Source organism: Musca vetustissima, unplaced genomic scaffold, assembly GCF_032173495.1.
Source record: "Musca vetustissima isolate MV318-11 ecotype Yass unplaced genomic scaffold, APGP_CSIRO_Mvet_v1 utg36626, whole genome shotgun sequence".
Classification (NCBI taxonomy): Eukaryota; Metazoa; Arthropoda; class Insecta; order Diptera; family Muscidae; genus Musca; species Musca vetustissima.
The window spans coordinates 257-20,747 of NW_026876792.1; the positions used below are offsets into that span (position 1 = coordinate 257).

General features: G+C 36.1%; 2 protein-coding genes across 2 annotated transcripts; one reads left to right on the forward strand and one right to left on the reverse strand.

Annotated features, from left to right (window-relative positions):
- Positions 1–6,278: 6,278 nt before the first annotated feature.
- Positions 6,279–10,436, reverse strand: LOC133321343 (ficolin-2-like). The gene is made up of 6 exons (XM_061530436.1): positions 10,359–10,436; positions 10,189–10,286; positions 7,191–7,222; positions 7,080–7,125; positions 6,482–7,015; positions 6,279–6,399 (listed from the first exon to the last, which is right to left on the reverse strand). Exons 1-6 carry the CDS (start codon positions 10,434–10,436, stop codon positions 6,279–6,281), a joined length of 909 nt encoding a protein of 302 aa, XP_061386420.1.
- Positions 10,437–15,792: 5,356 nt separating this feature from the next.
- On the forward strand, positions 15,793–20,050 carry LOC133321342 (BRCA1-associated protein-like). Its single transcript, XM_061530434.1, has 6 exons — positions 15,793–15,879; positions 15,961–16,336; positions 16,402–16,572; positions 18,809–18,975; positions 19,043–19,667; positions 19,732–20,050. The coding sequence occupies exons 1-6, from the start codon at positions 15,813–15,815 to the stop codon at positions 20,048–20,050; spliced, it is 1,725 nt and encodes a 574-aa protein (XP_061386418.1). The 5' UTR covers positions 15,793–15,812.
- Positions 20,051–20,491: the final 441 nt, after the last annotated feature.

The following is a 20,491-nucleotide window of genomic DNA, read 5'->3' on the forward strand; positions in this document are numbered from 1 at the left end:
ATGCCATCCAAGGCGTGGATTTTTAAAAAAATTTTTTTTTCCTATGCCATCCAAGGCGTGGATTTTTAAAAGAATTTTTTTTCCTATGCCATCCAAGGCGTGGATTTTTAAAAGAATATTTTTTCCTATGCCATCCAAGGCGTGGATTTTTAAAAGAATATTTTTTCCTATGCCATCCAAGGCGTGGATTTTTAAAAGAATATTTTTTCCTATGCCATCCAAGGCGTGGATTTTTAAAAGAATATTTTTTCCTATGCCATCCTATGCCATCCAAGGCGTGGATTTTTAAAAGAATATTTTTTCCTATGCCATCCAAGGCGTGGATTTTTAAAAGAATATTTTTCCTATGCCATCCAAGGCGTGGATTTTTAAAAGAATATTTTTTCCTATGCCATCCAAGGCGTGGATTTTTAAAAGAATATTTTTCCTATGCCATCCAAGGCGTGGATTTTTAAAAGAATATTTTTTCCTATGCCATCCAAGGCGTGGATTTTTAAAAGAATATTTTTCCTATGCCATCCAAGGCGTGGATTTTTAAAAGAATATTTTTTCCTATGCCATCCAAGGCGTGGATTTTCAGTGATATTCGTAATAGTAATATATATGTCAGTGACCTCTAACCGGCAAGAGGATGCAAATATCACGAAATATTGTCCATGCTCGGAATAAACATACGCAGAAAGTTTGAGTTCCGCGGTAGTTGTGTAGGGTATCGTATGATCGGCCCCGTCCGACTATTCTGTTCCGCTCACTGGTTTAAAAATATTTTTACAAGGACAAATTCCTGCAATGACAACTCTGCTCCGGAAGGTATCTGTCATGTAGCGACTGCATATAAAGGCATTTTCTAAAGCTGTTGAATGTTTATGGATGAGTATAACTTTTCTGCTACTCCTCTACTATGAGTCCTTGTTGTCATTGTTCATGTTGCTGTTATTGTTGTTATGATTGTCCTCGTTGCATTCATTCATTCATCAACATTCCGTATTTAGATTTTTAGTATTGTCTTAGCCCAGGCAAAGCTATGACAGTCAGCTAGCCAGCAAAGTGAACAGCAAACAAGCAAACAAACAAAATAAACAAACAGTCAAACAATATCAACAATATAGAACAACAACAACAGCAACGAGAGCAACAAGAGCGACTATGAAACTTAGAACAAAGCTAACCACAAGCAAACACTTGCACACATTCACCCACACATATCCTGCGACTTCTCTAGAATTTGCTAACTCATAGAAGAAAAGTGCAAATAATGGACATGACTTTACACACACAGCAAAAAGGATGGGGCCATCATGTCATGGCATGGAAATGTGGGTTAGAGGCGAGTGTGTGTGGGCTTCCTGGAAATAACTTTTGTTGGACAACAGGTATTACACACATGTGTATGGGTGAGTGTGTATGTGTATTTCTTTTAGAAATTTGAATATGTATGTTTCAATGTAAAAACATTAATAGTGCAACTATTGAATGCAGGCCACCACTACCACCAAATCTTCAACATACATATAAGTCAGGTTAAAGGTATTAACTGAATACTTTCAGGTTGAACTTAATTCGTTTATTGTTGGAGAACATACTTTTTTGAAGGACCATAGGCATGGATTTCTTAAAGAATATTTTTTTCAAACAACAAAAGATCAATAGGCGTGGATTTTTTAAAGAAAAATTTTTTAAGGACCAACAGAGGCCTGGATTTTTTAAATAACTTTTTTAAAGCACTAACAGAGGCGTGGTTTTTTAAAGAAAAATTTTTTAAGGCCCAACAGAGGCGTGGAATTTTTTAATGAAAAATGTTTAAGGATCAACAAAGGCGTGGAATTTTTTAAAGAACTTTTTTCAAGGACCAACAGAGGCGTGGAATTCTTTAAAGAAATTTTTTCAAAGAACCAACAGAGGCCTGGATTTTTTAAAGAACTTTTTTCAAGGACCAACAGAGGACTGGATTTTTTAAAGAAAAATTTTTAAGGACCAACAGAGGCATGGATTTTTGAAAGAAAAAATTTTAAGGACCAACAGAGGCGTGGAATTTTTTTCAATGATCCAACAGAGGCGTGAAATTTTTTAATGAACTTTTTTCAAGGACTAACAGAGGCCTGGATTTTTTAAAGAACTTTTTTTTCAAGGACTAACAGAGGCCTGGATTTTTTAAAGAACTTTTTTCAAGAACTAACAGAGGCCTGGATTTTTTAGAGAAATTTGTTTTGAAGGACTCAAGTGCCAGATTGGTGGCGTAGGGGATGATAAATACCAGGCAACGGCTCTGATTGGCTTTAACATGGCGAAGTTCAGGCTTATCTTGACCCCTATTCATCTCAATTGTGGACACTGACCTCCCCGCGGTGCCACCTGGGGAGCTATTTTCATCACCCGATAAAATAGTGAGCTAATATATGCCCCGAGTTCACCCATAATAACTATAAAAATGGGTTGAGGCGTCGGGTTAGTTGCCCACTCTCGGAAAACCTAACGTATTATGAAAAAGCAAAGAAAAAGAAAACCAAACCTACCTGCCTGACGACCGCCGCAAACGTATAAAGGACCACGATCTGCGAATCTGTACTTGGAATGTGCGCACGTTGTACAGAACAGGCGCAGTGTTCGCTATGTACATATTATTGGAAATGTGATGGAAAGGGACTGGTGTAAGTAAATCAGATGATTACGCCCTGTATTATAGCTGTCATGAAATGAGACATAAATTTGACTGCGGATTTATGGTTAACAAGAGAATAATTGACCTCGTCTCCAGATTCACTCCAGTAGATGAGCGAATTGTTATAATCCGTATAAAAGCGAAGTTCTTCTACATCAGTCTCATTTGCGCCCATGCTCCGACCGAAGATAAAGATGAACACACCAAAGACATATTTTACGAGCGCCTAGAAACAGCATATGCTAGGAGATTTTAATGCAAAAAATCGGAAGGGAAAATATCTTTGGCCCCACCGTCGGAAAATTCAGCCTCTATGAAGAAACATCCGACAACGGGATGATATTGACTGACTTCGCGGCAGCAGAAAACATGGTAGTTAGCAGCACCAGATCCAAGCATCTCAATATACACAAGGCCGCTTGGATTTCTCCCGATCGAACAACGGAAGGCATTCATCCAGTGTTTTAGACGTCCGATCGATCCGGGGAGCGAATATCGATTCGGACCATTACCTTATGGCAGCCAAGGTACGCACCCGTCTTAATGTAGCAGCAAAGGTACGATCTAATGTAACACGGGAATTTGTAATGTAATTCGGAAATCTGCAAATACAACAGATAGCTGAAGCCTACTCCGCTCAACTTACCCAACTGTTTGACGAAAGCACCCCTTGTCCCGATGATAATATAGAAGCACGATGACAGAGAATTGCCCACTCCCTACAAATTGCAGCAAAAGCAACACATGGGTACCAAAGACCACCATCAAGAAATCCGTGGTACGATCAGGAGTGTCGTAATGCTACTGATATGAAACCCTGTGGACAGTAGCAACACGTAATGCGACGGAGAATTATTGGGAGAAAAGGAGACAGGAGAAACGTATTTTCAGAAAAAGAATAAAAAACAAGAAAAACATGAGCGTGAGCAAATCGAGATGTACAGGAGTCAGAATGAAGTCCGAAAATTCTACCAACGGGTAAAACACCAAACAGAAGGCTTTGGTGCAGGCACATCCCCCTGTAGAGATGAAGAAGGAAACCTGGTGACAGATACAGACAGCGTGTTGAGGATCTGGAAGGAGCATTTTGAAAAGCTTCTGGTATCAAATAGTGGCGGTGAAGAGGATACCCCAGAACCAATAATATATGACGGTATTGAGTGTATGCCACCAGAAGTCAGGATAGCAATCAATCGGCTGAAGAATAATAAAGCAGCAAGTGGCGATGGGTTACAAGCCGAATTATTCAAGATTGGTAGTCAGATGCTGGTAAGGAGCATGCACCAGTTGATTAGTACCATTTGGCTAGAGGAATGCATGCCCAATAATTGGAACACAGGATGCTGAGCCTGTGTCCCGTGCACAAAAAAGGAGACAAGACGATATGCGCTAAATATAGAGGAATCAGTCTTCTTCCCATCGCATATAAAGTGCTATCCAGCGTACTGTGTGAACGGCTGAAGCCATTGGTCAATGACATTATTGGACCATACCAATGCGGCTTCAGACCTCTGCGGCAAATCCGGGAAAAAAACACGAAAAACATATCGACACATACCACATATTCGTCGACTATAAAGACGCATTCGACAGCCCTATCCGTTCAGAGGTGTTTAAAACCATGTCAGCGTTCTGTATTCCTGCAAAATTAATTCGGCTATGCAGGGAGCCCCTTAATACCGAACGAGGATTTAGACAAGGTGAGAGTTTATCGTGTGACCTTTTTCCTGCTGGATAAGGTCATACGAGAGGCAAAGGTGAATAGAAATGGCACTGTGTACAGCAAACAACACATGTTACTCGCCTATGCCGATGACATGAACATGAGAGCGGTAACAGCCACCTTTGAACAAATTTAGAAGGAGACTGCCAAAGTGGGTCTGGCTGATGCTGATGGTATCAACCCGCAAGATGTCCAGTAGACTCGGACCAACTGTGGAACTTGAGAACTACAGCTTCGAGGTAGTCAACGATTTTATATCCCTTGCTACCGCCATAAATAAAACTAATGACATCAGTTTTGAAATTCGGAAAAGGATAGTGTTGGCCAACAGATGCTACTATGGCCTGAGTAAGCACCTCAAAAGCAAGGCCACCTCCCGCCAGACCAAACTCACACTCTACAAGACGCTGGTACTACCTGTGCTGTTATATGGATCTGAAGCATGGGTACTTACGCTAGCAGATGAGCCAGCTCTTGGAGTGTTTGAGAGAAAAATTATCCGAAAGATCTATGTGCCAATCTGCGTAGACGTATTGAGCTGCAGCGACTACGTTGGCTAGGTCATGTGAGAATGGATTAAGATGCCCCAGCTCAAAAACCATATAAAAGCGAACCAGCTGATGGTTCACGCAGAAGGGATAGGCCACGAATAAGATGGAAAGATCAAGTGGAAGATAACATTGCCGAATATGATCTTTCAAAATGGAAAAACTGCACAAAAGACCGATGCGCCTGGAAATCTTTTTTAAGCTTGGCTTATGGAACGAAAGTTCTGTCACAAGCCAGCTAAGTGGATTTTTAAAAAAATATTTTTTCAAAGACAAGAGAAAGGCTTGGATAAAATAGCTTTAAGGACTAGAAATAGGGGTTTCCTGGAACAAACATAGTCGTGGATTTTTATACCCTACACAACTATGTTGTTAGGGTATTATAGCTTTGTGCAGCCCTAAAAGTTTGTAACGCCGCGAAATATTGGTCCTAGACCCACCTTTAAGTATACCGATCGTCATATCTCGACTAGCTGAGTCGATCTAGACATGTGTGTCCGTCCGTCCGTCTGTCCATTATAATTTGTAAACACGATACAGGCCACAGTTATGGACCAATCTTCACGAAATTTTGCATGTAGAATGGGTTCTGGCCAATGAAGACCCCTATTGTTTTTGGAAAAGATCGGTTAATATTTAGGGGATGAAATGGACCAAAAACTTTATTTTTGTCGGTTTTTCTGGTCGCTCCAGAGGCCGCAATTATGGTCCGAACATCGCGAAATTTTACATGGAAAAAAAGATCGGGCCAAAGAATAAGCAGGACTGTTCTCATATAGATCGCCGGTCAAATGGGCCCTGACTTTTGTGTGAAAAATTACAAAATTTGTATTCTATGGCGTATATATTTACTCCTGATGGACATAGACCCGAGAAGTTGATAGCATATCCTAGAGGAGTATTTTAAAAATATTTTTTATGACCGAACATAAGCGTGGATTTTTTAAAAACTATTTTTTCAGGGACCACGCATAGAATTTTTTGAAATAATTTTTTTAAAAGCCCAACAATTTAATAAGTCTGGATTTCATAAAAAAATATTTTTTTCAAGGACCATCCATACCGTATAGGTAGTTTTTTAAGAAATATTTTTTGGGTACCGTTAGACCAATTTTTTCTGAAAATGAATATCGAAGTGTATATACCCATCATTAACCTTAAGACTGAGGATATACAAATTAACGGCACATTTTGCACAGACGTATTGTTTATTGCTGTCATAATTATACGATTTTATTTTATTTCTATATATGGGTGTATGTTAATACAAATGCGGGATATACTATTGCCAAGTCCTGTAAATAATATTGAATATCAAAGAAGCGTCCAAATCACATTATCCATCACTTTATTCTCGACGACGTCGGATCATCATTTTGACATTGGTAATCGAGTGATTGGAACCCTTATAGGTTTGCCAATTAATGCCTTTACCAAAGGTGTTGTCGCCATATTTGCCATTTAAATTACTGGAAAATAATTAAAACAAGAAATAAAAATTCGGATAATCTTATTTCCAAAAACCTCTAACTCCCCTCCTCCTCCACCCACCTTTGATGACAATTTTTATACCACCACGCACCCGTATATCGCTGAGCACAATTACTAACATCCTTGTCATGATCACGATCTCGAGCCGTAAATTCCATATTGACATGACTTTTCATCGAATCTCCGGCGGTACCGGAATACTTGCCCAATGACTTGAGGACATACAACTTCTCTTCATTGCCAATGGCAAAGCTATTGTAACGGGCATATTTATAAATACCCTCCTCTTCGATGACGACCAAAAGCTCTTGGGGTCCCAAATAATTTGTGAGAGCATGCAATTTATCCAAACCAATAAAGAATTCTCCTTGGATATTACCAAAACCATCCTTGTAATAGATCCAATCACGATAGAAATTCTCGGAACCATCATGACGACGTTGTATGAGGAGCCAACCACCATTTAGGGTCTTTGCATCACATTCCACCAGTAAGGGTTCAGTGCTGAATTCTTTCACGAGGATTTTATAGATCCCATTACGTTTTATGCAGGCAGTAGCTTCATCACAATTGATGGGGAGTTCTTTGGTTTGACTGTGGAAGGGGAAGGTGGGGGATACAATTTCAAATTTCTATCACAAGATTATTTTTGACTTACCAATGTTCGGGTATGGTATCGAAGCGTATATCAAAAATGGTTGTCTCTGTTTCGAAATAAAATTCAATATCTTGAGTTTTTTGATTTCAAAGTTTAATGAGAAATACCTACCGTTATTGGGTCCGACATTAGCATCTTCAAATCTGTGAAAATACCAAAGGAAAAAATTAGTCATGAAATTAAAATTTAAGACAAAATTGTGGGGCCTATAAATTAAGGGTGGATTTTATAAAGAGAATTTTTTTCAGGGACCAACAGAAGCGTGGAGTTTTTAAAGAATATTTTTTCAAGGACCAACAGAGGCATGGATTTTTTAAAGAATATTTTTTCAAGGACCAACAGAGGCGTGGATTTTTTAAAGAATATTTTTCAAGGATCAACAAAGGCGGGGATTTTTAAAGAATATTTTTTTAATGACCAACAGAGGCGTGGATTTTTTAAAGAATATTTTTTTAAATGACCAACAGAGTCGTAGATTTTTTAAAGAATATTTTTTCTAGGACCAACAAAGGCATGGATTTTTTAAAGAATATTTTTTCAAGGACCAACAAAGGCATGGATTATTTAAAGAATATTTTTTTAAATGGCCAACAGAGGCGTAGATTTTTTTAAGAATATTTTTTTTCCAGGACCAACAGAGGCATGGTTTTTTTTAAGAAAATTTTTTCCAGGACCAACAGAGGCATGGTTTTTTTAAGAAAATTTTTTCCAGGACCAACAGAGGCATTGATACGAAAAATTTTGCGTAAGCATGGTCTTCATGTCATTCAAAAATCCCAAAAACCGGCAAATCCGATTGGAGTTCGTTCAGGAACAGGAAAAAAGGATTTTTCATTCAGAAAAACTATTATTGTTGATGATGAAAACAAATTCAACTTATTTGGGTCCGATGGACCAAGTAAGGTATGACGCAGTGCGAATAAAGCCGTGGACCCTAAGCACACAACCCATTACCCCACTAGAGGGCGGAAATATAGCGTTGATCGCTTTGAATTTTTCCATGAGGGCCCAGGTATGGTCAAGGGTAACTCCTATAATTTTAAGGACAAACAGGTCAGGGATATTAAATTTGTTTAAAAACCATCCCACCAATGAGTGTGGATATTTTGAAGAATATTTTTTAAACACCATAAGACCTTCAGGTTGGATTTTTAAAGAATATTTTTTCAAGCACAAAAAGATCTTCAGGCGTAGATTTTTAAACATTTTCCAAAGGACCAAAAAATATTCAGGTGTTATAAAAATGTTTTCAGGAATCAAAAGATCTTCAGACTTAGATTTTTTAAAATATTTTTTCAAAGTTCCAAAAGATCTTTAGGCTTGGATTTTTTTTAAATATTTTTTCAATGCTCCAAAAGATCTTCCGGCTTGGATTTGTTAAAATTTTTTTCAAAGTTCCAAACGATCTTCAAGGGTGGATTTTTTAAAATATTTTTTCAAAGTTCCAAAAGATCCTCAGGCGTGGATTTTTTTTAAATATTTTTCAAAGGTTCAAAAGATCCTCAGGCGTGGATTTTTATACCCTACACAACTATGTTGTCAGGGTATTATAGCTTTGTGCAGCCCCAAAAGTTTGTAACGCCGCGAAATATTGGTCCTAGACCCACCTTTAAGTATACCGATCGTCATATCTCGACTAGCTGAGTTGATCTAGACATGTGTGTCCGTCCGTCCGTCCGTCTGTCCATTATAATTTGTAAACACGATACAGGCCACAGTTATGGACCAATCTTCACGAAATTTTGCATGTAGGATGGGTTCTGGCCAATGAAGACCCCTATTGTTTTTGGAAAAGATCGGTTAATATTTAGGGGATGAAATGGACCAAAAACTAAATTTTTGTCCGATTTTCTGGTCGCACCAGACGCCACAATTATGGCCCAAACACCGCGAATGTTTGCATGGAGAAGGGGATCGGTTCAAAGAATAAGCATGCCTGTTTTGATAAAGATCGGTCAATATTTAGCGGGTCAAATGGACCCTAACTTTTGTGTGAAAAATTACAAAATTTTGTATTCTATAGCGTATATATTTACGACTGAAGGACATAGATCCCAGAAGTTGATAGTATATCCAAAGGAGTGGTTGACCTTTAAATTGATACCAATTATGTTGTCGTAGGTACTCGGATGCGGGAGTTACACTTAAATATTTACAGGTACTTACGTATTCATATATTATTTAGTAACCTATTACCACACTGGAGGGCGGAAATATAGCGCTGATCGCTTTGAAATGTTCCATGAGGTACCAGTTATGGTCAAGGACAACGCCTAAAATGTTAGGTGATGATCAGATAATAACTTTTCGGATGAAGTGGACCGAAAATTTAATTATTTGTACTTTTCGAGTCGAAAGCCGAACATCACAACACAACCCACGGCGAAGGGAATCTGGACAAGTAATTAGAGGGGCTGTACTGATTATTAGTAACATTTGCTGACCTCTAGCCAGTCAAAAGTGTGCAAAGATCGCGAAATATTGCCAAATCTCAGAATATAGAACCACAAAAAGTTAGATTTTCATGGAAGTTGTGTAGGGTATCGTATGGTCGGCCCCGTCCGACTATACTGCTCCGCTCACTGGTTTTAAAATATTTTTCAAAGGTTCAAAAGATCCTCAGGCGTGGATTTTTTTTTAAATATTTTTCAAAGGTTCAAAAGATCTTCAGACTTAGATTTTTTAAAAGGGTGGATATTTTAAAATATTTTTTTTATTTTTTTTAAAGATCTTCAGGCGTGGTTATTTAGATTTTAAAAATATTTTTCCAAGGACCAAAAGGTCTTCAGGCTTGGATTTTTTTAAATATTTTTTCAAAGGTCTAAAAGATTTTCAGGCGTGGTTTTTTAGATTTTAAAAATATTTTTTAAAGGTCCAAAAGATTTTCAGGCGTGGTTTTTTAGATTTCAAAGGCCCAAAAGCTTTTCAGGCGTGGATTTTTAGATTTTAAAAATATTTTTCCAAGGATCAAAAGATCGTCAGGCATAGATTTTTTTAAATATTTTTGCAAAGGACAAAAATATCTTCAGTCTTGGATTTTTTTAATAGCAAGTCATAGAATATATAACATATTTGTTCAAGGACCAAGATGTCTCATTTGCCTCATTACCTTCTATACATTTTCTCTACCAATCCTTTCATTTCATCCAGTTCCGTTACAATTTTCTGACGCATCACAACATCATCTGGGACCTTAGCGACCGCATTCTGCAAAGGATTAAATCTCACATTAATCACAAATCTCACATCAATCACAAATAACTACAGGACACTCTTTACCTCCGTGCTGCCCGTAAATAGCTTACAAGCAAACAATATTACAAACACAAAATAGATCGCTTTAAAACGTCCGAACATTATGAATGGCGTCCAATGACTGTTGCAAATCTGCAACTAAATCTAATTATGAAAACTTTATGTTTTTGACGACTAACAAATGTCGTCAACTCAATTGAAAATTAAATCAAATTATGCATCAAATAAAAAAGAAAGATTCTTAATTCTTATATAAGAATGTATTTAAAAATATAAGTCCGTTAAGCAGGTACATAGTCTTATCGGCTTATTATGGTTTATGTTAATTATGAAGAGTACTTCTTATGTAATGCAATCAGTGGCATGCCATAATTATGCTAATATCGGAATGTGTGGATGCTGGGTTAAGTATAGAACATCAATGTCAAGTGTAAAATGTAACAAGAAACTCAAACAACTAAAGAGGCTCTTGAGTGAAAATCCGACAATGTTTGAGAGATTAATACTTTCGAAATTTAAGGGAAAAAAATGCAATTTAGTTTTATTAGAAAAAAATTGTATATGAAATGCATAGTTATATCAGTAATGAGAGGATCACCGGCTATATAATACCCTACACCACTTTGAGAATACAAGTGGAGCTCCTATGATTCTTATTGTAATATACAATAATTGTGTGTGTTCTATCGATCGTGTATTTGTGTGTCCTCACACATTACGACGCTCCTACCAAATCATGCAAAAAAAAAAAAACTTGCAAAATCCTGGCAAAAAGCCTTCATACCCTTGTTCGCGGATGGAACCGATGGGACTCTGTACCTCGGTAACGTTTAATTTACCTTCTACAAGGTAAAAATTACAAATTCCGTCAACTAACACAATAAAAGGGAAATGTTTCCAAATTTTTTCTGAAGTTCTCCTTATAGAAGCCCTCTAAAGACTTATTTTCTATATATAACCGCTGTAGAAGATATTTTTTATTGAAAAGATATCCTAGAGAATTTTCAGTTTATCGAATAACTTTTAAAGGCGAGATCGCCAAGCTGAGCAGACCACCAATATTCTGTCTTTAGAACGATACTAGAAGGTTTTCTATATGTTTAGAAGATCTGCCAAATGTAATTCGAGAATTCAGTTTGCAATTCGTAATATGTCAGTTGTAATTCGATAATTTAATTTGTAGTTCATAGAATATATTTCGAAATTCATAGAATTCCGTTTGAAAGTCATATACTTTGAAGTTCTAAAGATTGCATTTGAAATTCATAAAATACCATTTGAAATTAATAAAATTCCATTTGGAATTTAAAGAATTTCATTTGTAATTCATAAAAATATTTTTGAATTATTTTTGTGATTTACCAATTACATTCTAGAATTACAAATGCAATTTTATGAATTGCAAATTGAGTTTTCGAATTACAAATGAAATTCTCGAATTGCAATTGAAAGGTGTAGAGAGAGAAAAGAGTTTAAAAGTATAAAATATAGTCTCTAAAACAACAGGCCTATCAAACAGGATTGAATAGTATTAAAAATGGTGCAGATGCTGAATAGCAGCAGCTAGCGCGACAAACTAGATGGAATTATGAAACAATTGCAACCGGAGTGTTGTAAACGCCTCAATTTGTATTGGGCCTGACTTGAGGAATGGTGTCTAACAAGTGTGCGGAAATTCAAATGACCAGCCACGCTCACTCCCATAAAGCCATTTTCGTTATTGCCTCAACCTATACAAGTTAGGTTAGGTTTGGGGATGTGCAGCTACTAATGTGGCTGCAGCACTCTGAAACCGTCCGATCCACTGTGATCATCCATGATCCATGTAACTAATTCGTTCGCCTATTCATTACCCATGATGTCCACTACAGTTGCTATCCAGCTATCCAATTGCTATCCAATTCGAAAAATTGATAATAACAATTTTTAATTTATATGTAGGGGAGAGGGGGGCACCTTTGAACACTTTTTTCTTTCAAGCCTCATAAAAATGCTCATGTTATAATTTTTGGTTTCTTATAAGTTTTAACTAATAGGTACATATGTAACCTTTAACATGAATATAAATATGACATACTTTAAGCTTGATATACATATTTTATTACTTTTTTAATGGAGGAAGTCAAAGTGTTCAAAACTGCCCCCCCAGGGGGGCACCTTTGAACAAAGCTTGGTATTTTTGAACGGCATGATTTTTTACAGTGTTTATGTTCAAATATATATGTATTGTATTCATATATATCAGAAATGCATTTATTTATTAAAAAATATATACAAAAATATTCGAAAATTGAAATATTCTGATCAAAATTTATTAAAGCATAAAATTACATAAAAACAAAAATTTATATTGTGAAAAATACAGCTATTGGAATGCAAAAAAATTGTTTAACGAAAGAAAACTTTCACAAAATTCTTCCTGCGCCTTACAAACAAATGAAAAAAAGTTTACAATTACACTGCGAAAACATGGTCACCCCTGTACAATTTGTCGACAACTGAAAAAGCTAGCAAAAGTGGCTTACGCAGATGAAGAACACGATTGGCACATAAAAAAATTTGGTTGCTGGTCGGAAAAATTTTAAACCAAGATTTTATGAGCGCTGTTCAAAGCTGCCCCACGTTCAAAGGTGCCCCCCTCTCCCCTATGTCGATTGGCATATTTTCAATAAATTAAACAAAATATATTTTCTAAAGTAGAACATTGCTCTCAAGATTTAACCATGGTTGTTACAACTTATATTTATAAGTTTTAGAGGAAGGGAACTTCAAAATATTTAATAATTATAGATGATTTAGAAATGTTTGCCACTGAGCACATGCTATCCGTACATTTCGAAGGAAAATTTTGGAAGCTGAATGCCGTCAAAGTCAAAGTTTGATATCAGTCAGATCAGAATGAACAGAAATAAACACCTATTTTATAGTATACATCAAGGTGTATTTAATAAGGTGTATGCATCAGATACAACAACAAATATTTTACAAAAACAACATTGTTGTTATAGAAATTAAATTGTCATGCTGACAATAAGTTTTTGACAAAAATAAACAAAAACAATTATAAATTTATTTTTGTCAAGAACTATTCCTTGAGGAATAAATAATGAATTCGTGTATTCTTGGGTTATTGGCGGTTTTAGGTCAATGAAAAATAAAGCTTAACACATGGTCGTGATTAATTTTAAATTTCCCACAATTACCCATGGCTCCTTGTGATGTTGTTTATATTGTGGATTACAATCTATTTTTGCTATGGAGTGGCTTCAAATCTTGTCTTCTTAAAGAAAATTGAAGGACATAAATCCCCGGCCAAAGGCAAAATCATGGAAATTGTGTTGGCCGTATAAAATCTTTCCATAGGCGTATTTAACCTCCCCCGAGAATTGTGACAAGCACCAAGGGGGCGATTCCAATATAGGCTAACATAATCTCCTCGATTTTATGAGTAGCTGGGATTTCTGGACAGATTTCCACACATAACATAAAATATGTGGACCAATCGGCGAACGTGGTTATAACTGAGCCTAAATTTCCTTTCGGAAACCTACCTTATGATAATTTATTTGACATACTATATGCCATGGTACAATTATAAAAGGTAACAGCAAAACCCAACTGATTTGATTCCAACGTAATACTAATGTCAATATGAATATGACATATTATGTTTTTAAAAATCACCCAACAGGAAAATTGGGAACGCATACAATTCTAAATTGTTCTTTATTAAATGTCCTCCCGTATTCAATTTACCCAATCTGCCTGCTGGAAAAGTTTGAGGAAGCAAATCTGTCTTCACGGAATAACTCGCCATTCCCAGCATTTTCATATAAGATGCAATGACTCAATTAAATATAGTAAAGATGTGGAAGCGATAGAAATATAAATTTGATAGATTTTCATTCATTATTTTCAATTTCATTTGGAGGATTCGAAAATATTACATTTTCAAAATTAATATCATTTCTTGATAATTTGTTTGTTTGTTTAAATTTTTCTGTCAAATGACTTTGACATTAGAATAACTTACAACAACAAATTTCCATGTGTTTGTTGTACAACAACACTTACTTTTATTATTATTAGGTTCGTTCGTTTACTTTCCCAGTAACATTTACTCAGTAAGAATTTGCAGAGAGTAAATACGAATTTTTCCTTTTCAAGAGAGAAAACTGCAAAAAGTAAACGAACAACATCCAGTAAAAAGATTGTTTCGACGCAGCTGATTAAAACAACAAATAAATTGGCGCAAACTAAAAGACAGCATTTTTATTAGAAAAATGGATAACAAGCGGAAAATTGATGTTGTTTGTTCCCCACAACCATTTAAAAGGGTTGTGACCTGTTATTTCTGTATCTGCAATTGATTTTGTTTGGATTTGGAACCTAAAAATCGTTCGCAAATTACTCTTGTATTACCTTATTTTTAAATACTTGCGTTTTCTTCATCCATTTTGGTATTTAATGATACAAAATCAAAATAAAATTCACAAAACAATCAATTTTCTTGAGAACAATTTTTTGTTTGTTTACAAAACAGCTGATTAAATATCAGCTGATGGTGCAAGAAAATTCTTACTGAGTAAATTTTCCTTGTAAGAATTGTAAATACTCAGTAACACAACTGTCAAATCTGCTCTCTCAATTCACTCTATTTTACTGGACTTTTGGGTAAACGAACAACATTTTGTAATAATTTGTACAAATTCGTACAAATTATTGAGTAAACGAACGAACCTATTGCAATTACTTCAATTTCCTAATGGGAAATTTTGAAGAAGCAAATCTCTTTGCAATGAAAAATTCCTATTTTCAACGCTATTTTTAGCATGTTTTATGTGCAATACATATGGCAATGAATCAATTGGAGAAAAGGTCTGGAAGCTATAAAATTATAAATTTGCAAGAATTTCATTCATGTTTTTCAATCTTATTCTGAAAAAAAAAACATTTTTGAAAATAAATACATTTTTTGATATTTTGTACTTTTGTTTCATCCACGACTGTATAATAATATTTTTAGTAAACAACTTTTTATTAAAAAAAAAGCTATCCATTTATTCCAGAGTTACAAGTAAAATTCATAACATTCGAATGCATGCACTAAATGCAAATGTGTAAATGCGCACTCATTTTACGGTATTCAGCATAATAACAGCTGATTTTCACAATCGGCCCTTATTCATCACACTCATACGTAAACAATAATGAAATTTCGTTGATTTTGTTTTGTGCTTCTTTGTTTACCAATTATTCTCTCTCATACATTTCTGTTTGCTGCCAGTGGATCGCATTTAATTTCGGTAGGTTCAAAATTGGCGAAGCAAAATTTCTAAAAACGACCGACACAACAAAGAAGTTAATCTAGAAAATTAAAAAAAAAAAATATTCCGCCGAAGTACAAGAAATGTTTTTTGCAACAACAGCAACAAAAATCGTTTGCCAACCCAATGAGTAAAAAATTATTTGTGTGTAATGCTACAAAATATATCGCTTTGTGTTATTAAAATCGAAATCGATTCACCAACATCCGACGATTCGGGTAAGGAAAAACACAAAGAACACGAATTGTGAAATATCCTTTATATTATTTCTTTGTTTCTCGCATTTTTTTCTCCAGAAGACACAGCTGGTGCTGTTTCATCAGAACATCCCCATAATCCGCGTGTCCTTAAGGAACGCGAACGTGATCGTGGCCTACGAAAATCCTCGCAAATTATCATTGAAACCTACACGAATAAATTGTGGTCGGAAATTGTTGCTGCCGCGGCGGTGGAAGACAACGACGACGACAAAATGAGTTCAGCCAAGGATCCAAAGAAATCGGCAGCATTGACGGAGAAGCGTCAACGTGAAATGCCCACTTCAAGTTCATCGCGTGAAACAACACCACTGGAAGAGGGCCAGTGCGCTTCCGAGTTGCCCAAAGAAATTGGTTTCTTCTCGGGTAATCCGAGTGTTGAGATAACCAATGGTATAATACATTTATATAAGAAGAAGTAGGAATGATTTGCTGAGCACCTGAATGTTGGGAGGTTATTAATTAGGATTTTTTCTTTTACAGTGAACGCAAAGAAATCAAGGATGCCCCCTCTAATAAACTATGCCTATTGGCTGTACCGGCCAGTTTAAGCTGTCATGATCTGTTAAGCTTTGTTGCTCCTTGTCACACCGAAATTCAGCATATTCGCATTGTGCGTGATGGTTGTCCAAATCAATTTATGGTTTTATTGGAGTAAGTGGAAATTCCTGTAGATTTTGTTTTTGAAAAATTTAGAAGATATTTCCCACTATAGAAGACCTCTATGGTGGTTCATTGAATACCTTTACATCTACAGAAGACTTTAAGAAGTCCTGTAGCGCGTCTTTCATGAGGTCTTTCTGTCTATAAAAACTTTCAGCCGTTCTGTCTATATAAGTCTTCTTCTTTTCTGCCGATAGAAGACCTCGTAAAGGCTTCCTTCGAGTTTATATACGCCTTCTTTTGGTCTACAGCCTTTGGGCAGTTGAAAACCTTAACCCTACAGAAGATGTTCATAAGTCCGTGGCTTGCTCTATAAGCACGCACACGTATTTATATATTGAAGACCTCCACAGGATAATCTTCTCATTGATTTTAACCTGTCTACAGAAGACCATAATATGTCTAAAGAAGACCTGAAGAGGATCGTTTTTCTACAGAAAACCCCCAGAAGCTCTTTCTGTTTATATAAGAACTCCAAAAGTTATCCTGATTATTGAGACCTCAATTTTTTCTGTCAATAGAAGTCCTTTGGGAGGACTTCGTCTCTTAAAACCATTAAATCCCGTTATATCAAGTCTGAGGTCGTCCTCGAGTGTAGAGCAGTTTTGAAAACACTAACAGCTATTGACTGTGCTAATGAAAAAGCAGACGAACAAGCTAGACAAGGATCTCAATCTACAGATCTAGCAACCGCAGACTTAATCAAACCAATCATCTGTTACCTTTTCCGGAATTTTTGAGGGGTTCTTTGACGAACAAGTCACAAACTCACTGTTGAACCTGATGATGACGAGGAGGAGACGATGATGATGCCTGCGGACGACATAGATTAGTTGGTGTTCACTTTCCACCGTGTCTAACTTCTATTCAACTATGGAACCTGGTTTAATCTGCAACATCATCAGAAACCTTATATAAGTCTTTAAGGAAGTCTCCTTTCTGTGTGTAAAATAACTCCAGACGGTCTTCTGCTTATAGAAGATCTTCGTAAAGAATACTTCCAGTTTGTATATATTATTTCTGTCTATTGAAGTCCTTTAAAGGTCTTCTTATCGAGAAAAAGTCCAGAAGGTCTTCCGACAATAGATTGCCTTCAAAATGTCTTTCTCTCTATAGGAAGACCACAAAAGGTCTTCAGCCTATAGGAAACCTCCGGGAGGTCTTCATTCTGTGTATAAAATAATTCCAGACGGTATTCTGCCTATAGATCTTCGTAAAGAATACCTCCACTTGGTATTTTTTTCTGTCTATTGAAGTCCTTTAGGAAGAATAATTTCTGTTTATAAAATGAAGACCCTCAAAAAGTCTCCTTTCTATTTACATAAGTCCTACAGGAGGAAGAATCCTGTGTATAAATCCAGACGGTATTCTGCCTATAGAATATCTTCTGGAGGTCTTCTTTCTATCCTTAGAACTCCTTGCAAATTTCAGTCTAAAGAAGACCTCCATTAGATAATCTGTCCGCAGATGGTCTTCTGTCCATAAAAGACTTCATGTTGGTCTTCTTTCTATCTACGGACGTCCTTTATGAAGTCTTCTTCCTTTCTATAAGAAACCCGTCTGTCTATATAACACCTCAGCAATATCTTCCGTTTCTGGCAGACGTCCATTAGATCTTCTGCATATAGAATACTTCTGTAAGACATCCTGTCTATAGTCTTCTATACGTAATATCTTCAGAAAGTCTTCCTTCTAAAAAAGTTTTCTTGAAGGGTTCGCTCTAAAAGATGCCTCTAGAAGGACTTCTATATATTGAAACTTTGTAGAAGATCCCCTATTTAAGGAAGGCATTTGGAAGATCGTCTGTCTATAAAAGACTATAAAAGGTATCCTTCAATAATAGATATATCCTTCAATAAGATATATGTCCATAGAAAACCGCCAGATGGGTTACAAAAAGGCCTTTACAACGTCAATAAAAGGCCTGCAGAATGTCTATAGAATATTTTCATGACCCATATTCTATTTTTATTAATCTCCACATGCTTTGTCCTCTATATTATTGGCAAAAGGTGTCCTGTCCAAGGAAATTCTTCAGAAAGTTCTATAACTGGTCATTTTTTGTTCAGAAGATATGCTGATGGTTTTTGTATTTAGAAAATTTACAACTGGTCTTCTTTAAGTCCATTATAACGAATTTTGTCTACAGAAGACCTATACCTTGTTTATGAACTTTAGTAGAACCTCCATTGTTTACCCTGTACCACACTTTTTTATTTCCATTCAGATTCCGTTCAAATTCATCTGCATTGGAATTTTATCAAACCTATAATGGGGCGGCATACAATTCATTGGAACCAGATTCATTGTGCCATGCCGTATGGGTATCAGAGGTAGAAAAAGGCGAAGATGGACTACCACCTTTGGGTCACACTGAGTTACCCACATGTCCAGGTATGTTACGATATTTTTTTTTACCATAAATCAAAACCTTTCAACTTTGTATGCCTATCTTTTCCAGTCTGTCTTGAACGCATGGATGAAAGTGTCGATGGTGTTCTGACCATACTTTGTAATCATGCTTTCCATGCTAACTGCCTCATCAAATGGGGTGATTCCACCTGTCCGGTTTGTCGTCATGTACAAACTCCCGAACTTATGGAAAATTCTGTTTGTATGGAATGTGAGGGAACCGATTCATTGTGGATTTGTTTGATTTGCGGTCATGTCGGATGCGGACGTTATCAGGGTGGACATGCTGCGGCACATTATCGTGCCACAAATCATACATTTGCCATGCAATTGGGTACATCATCGGTGTGGGATTATGCGGGAGATAATTTTGTACATCGCCTCTTTCAAAATAAAACCGATGGTAAATTGGTGGCCACACAGGCACCAAATGATGAGGGAGAGGAGAAGATCGATTCCATACAATTGGAATTTACATATCTGCTAACATCGCAACTGGATACCCAACGGAAATATTACGAGGAGCGTATGGAACATTTGGAAAAGGAATGGCGTGATTTTCGTTCAACTTTAGAGGGGGCCCACGGCAAAATTGCCGATATGGATCAACGCATACAGACATTAACCAAAGAAAAACTGGCCCTGGAAAGAAAACTGCATCAAAATAATACTAAGTAGGTCAAGGAAATATATATTTATTCTTTTTTGAAATTGATCTTTTTAAATTTGTCTTTCCAGACTCAAAGAAGTCCAAAAACAATTGGTTGAGGAACAAGAAATATCACGTGCCTTGCAGAATAATCAATCCTGCTGGCACACCAAATACAAACAATTGGAAAAGGAATACAAAGATTATAAGGAATCAAAAGAAACTGAATTAAATTCCATCAAGGAACAGCTACGTGATATAATGTTCTATATGACGGCACAAAGTCAAATTGCCGAATCCGAGTTAAAGGAGGAAATTGCCGGTGGCACAGTGGTAGTACCAGAGGCACCCACAACAAGTAATAATAGTAGTTCCGCACAAAAAAATCGCCGTAAAAAGAAACATTAGGCATTTTGCATCTTGGCTTGAACACGATGAAAAAACTATTCAATTCAAAATGGTATTGCTGTGTTGTGTATCTTGGCATTCGAGTTTGTTTTTTTATTTCTCAACAGATTAATGTGAGTGTTGCCTCTAAATAAACACGTAGAATGTATAAGCATCACTATATCTATCAATAGATGATTTACACTTATCAAAACACAAAATAATTGTATCGTAGCTTTTTTATATGTTTATATTTATTATTAAAAAAATAAAATGAGTTTGAAATTGAAATCAATGAAATGTTTATTTTTATTGAAATTTAAAGTAGATTCTGAAATTATGAAATTCTTTTATAGACCGACAATCTAGATTACTTTTATAAACTCTGGAAGTTTAAAACAACAGATAACTCTTTAGGTGGACTTCTATAGACATATCACCTTCTGCAGTTCTGTTGGAGTT

Coding starts and splice junctions, on each gene's coding strand:
- LOC133321342 (XM_061530434.1), top strand. CDS start 15,813: ATGCTACAAAATATATCGCTTTGTGTTATTAAAATCGAAATCGATTCA. Junction 16,573..18,808: donor CAATTTATGGTTTTATTGGA/GTAAGTGGAAAT, acceptor ATTTCCATTCAG/ATTCCGTTCAAATTCATCTG. Junction 19,668..19,731: donor CTGCATCAAAATAATACTAA/GTAGGTCAAGGA, acceptor TTGTCTTTCCAG/ACTCAAAGAAGTCCAAAAAC.
- LOC133321343 (XM_061530436.1), bottom strand. CDS start 10,436: ATGTTCGGACGTTTTAAAGCGATCTATTTTGTGTTTGTAATATTGTTT. Junction 7,223..10,188: donor GTAGAGAAAATGTATAGAAG/GTAATGAGGCAA, acceptor GTATTTTCACAG/ATTTGAAGATGCTAATGTCG. Junction 7,126..7,190: donor TAATGTCGGACCCAATAACG/GTAGGTATTTCT, acceptor ATTTCGAAACAG/AGACAACCATTTTTGATATA.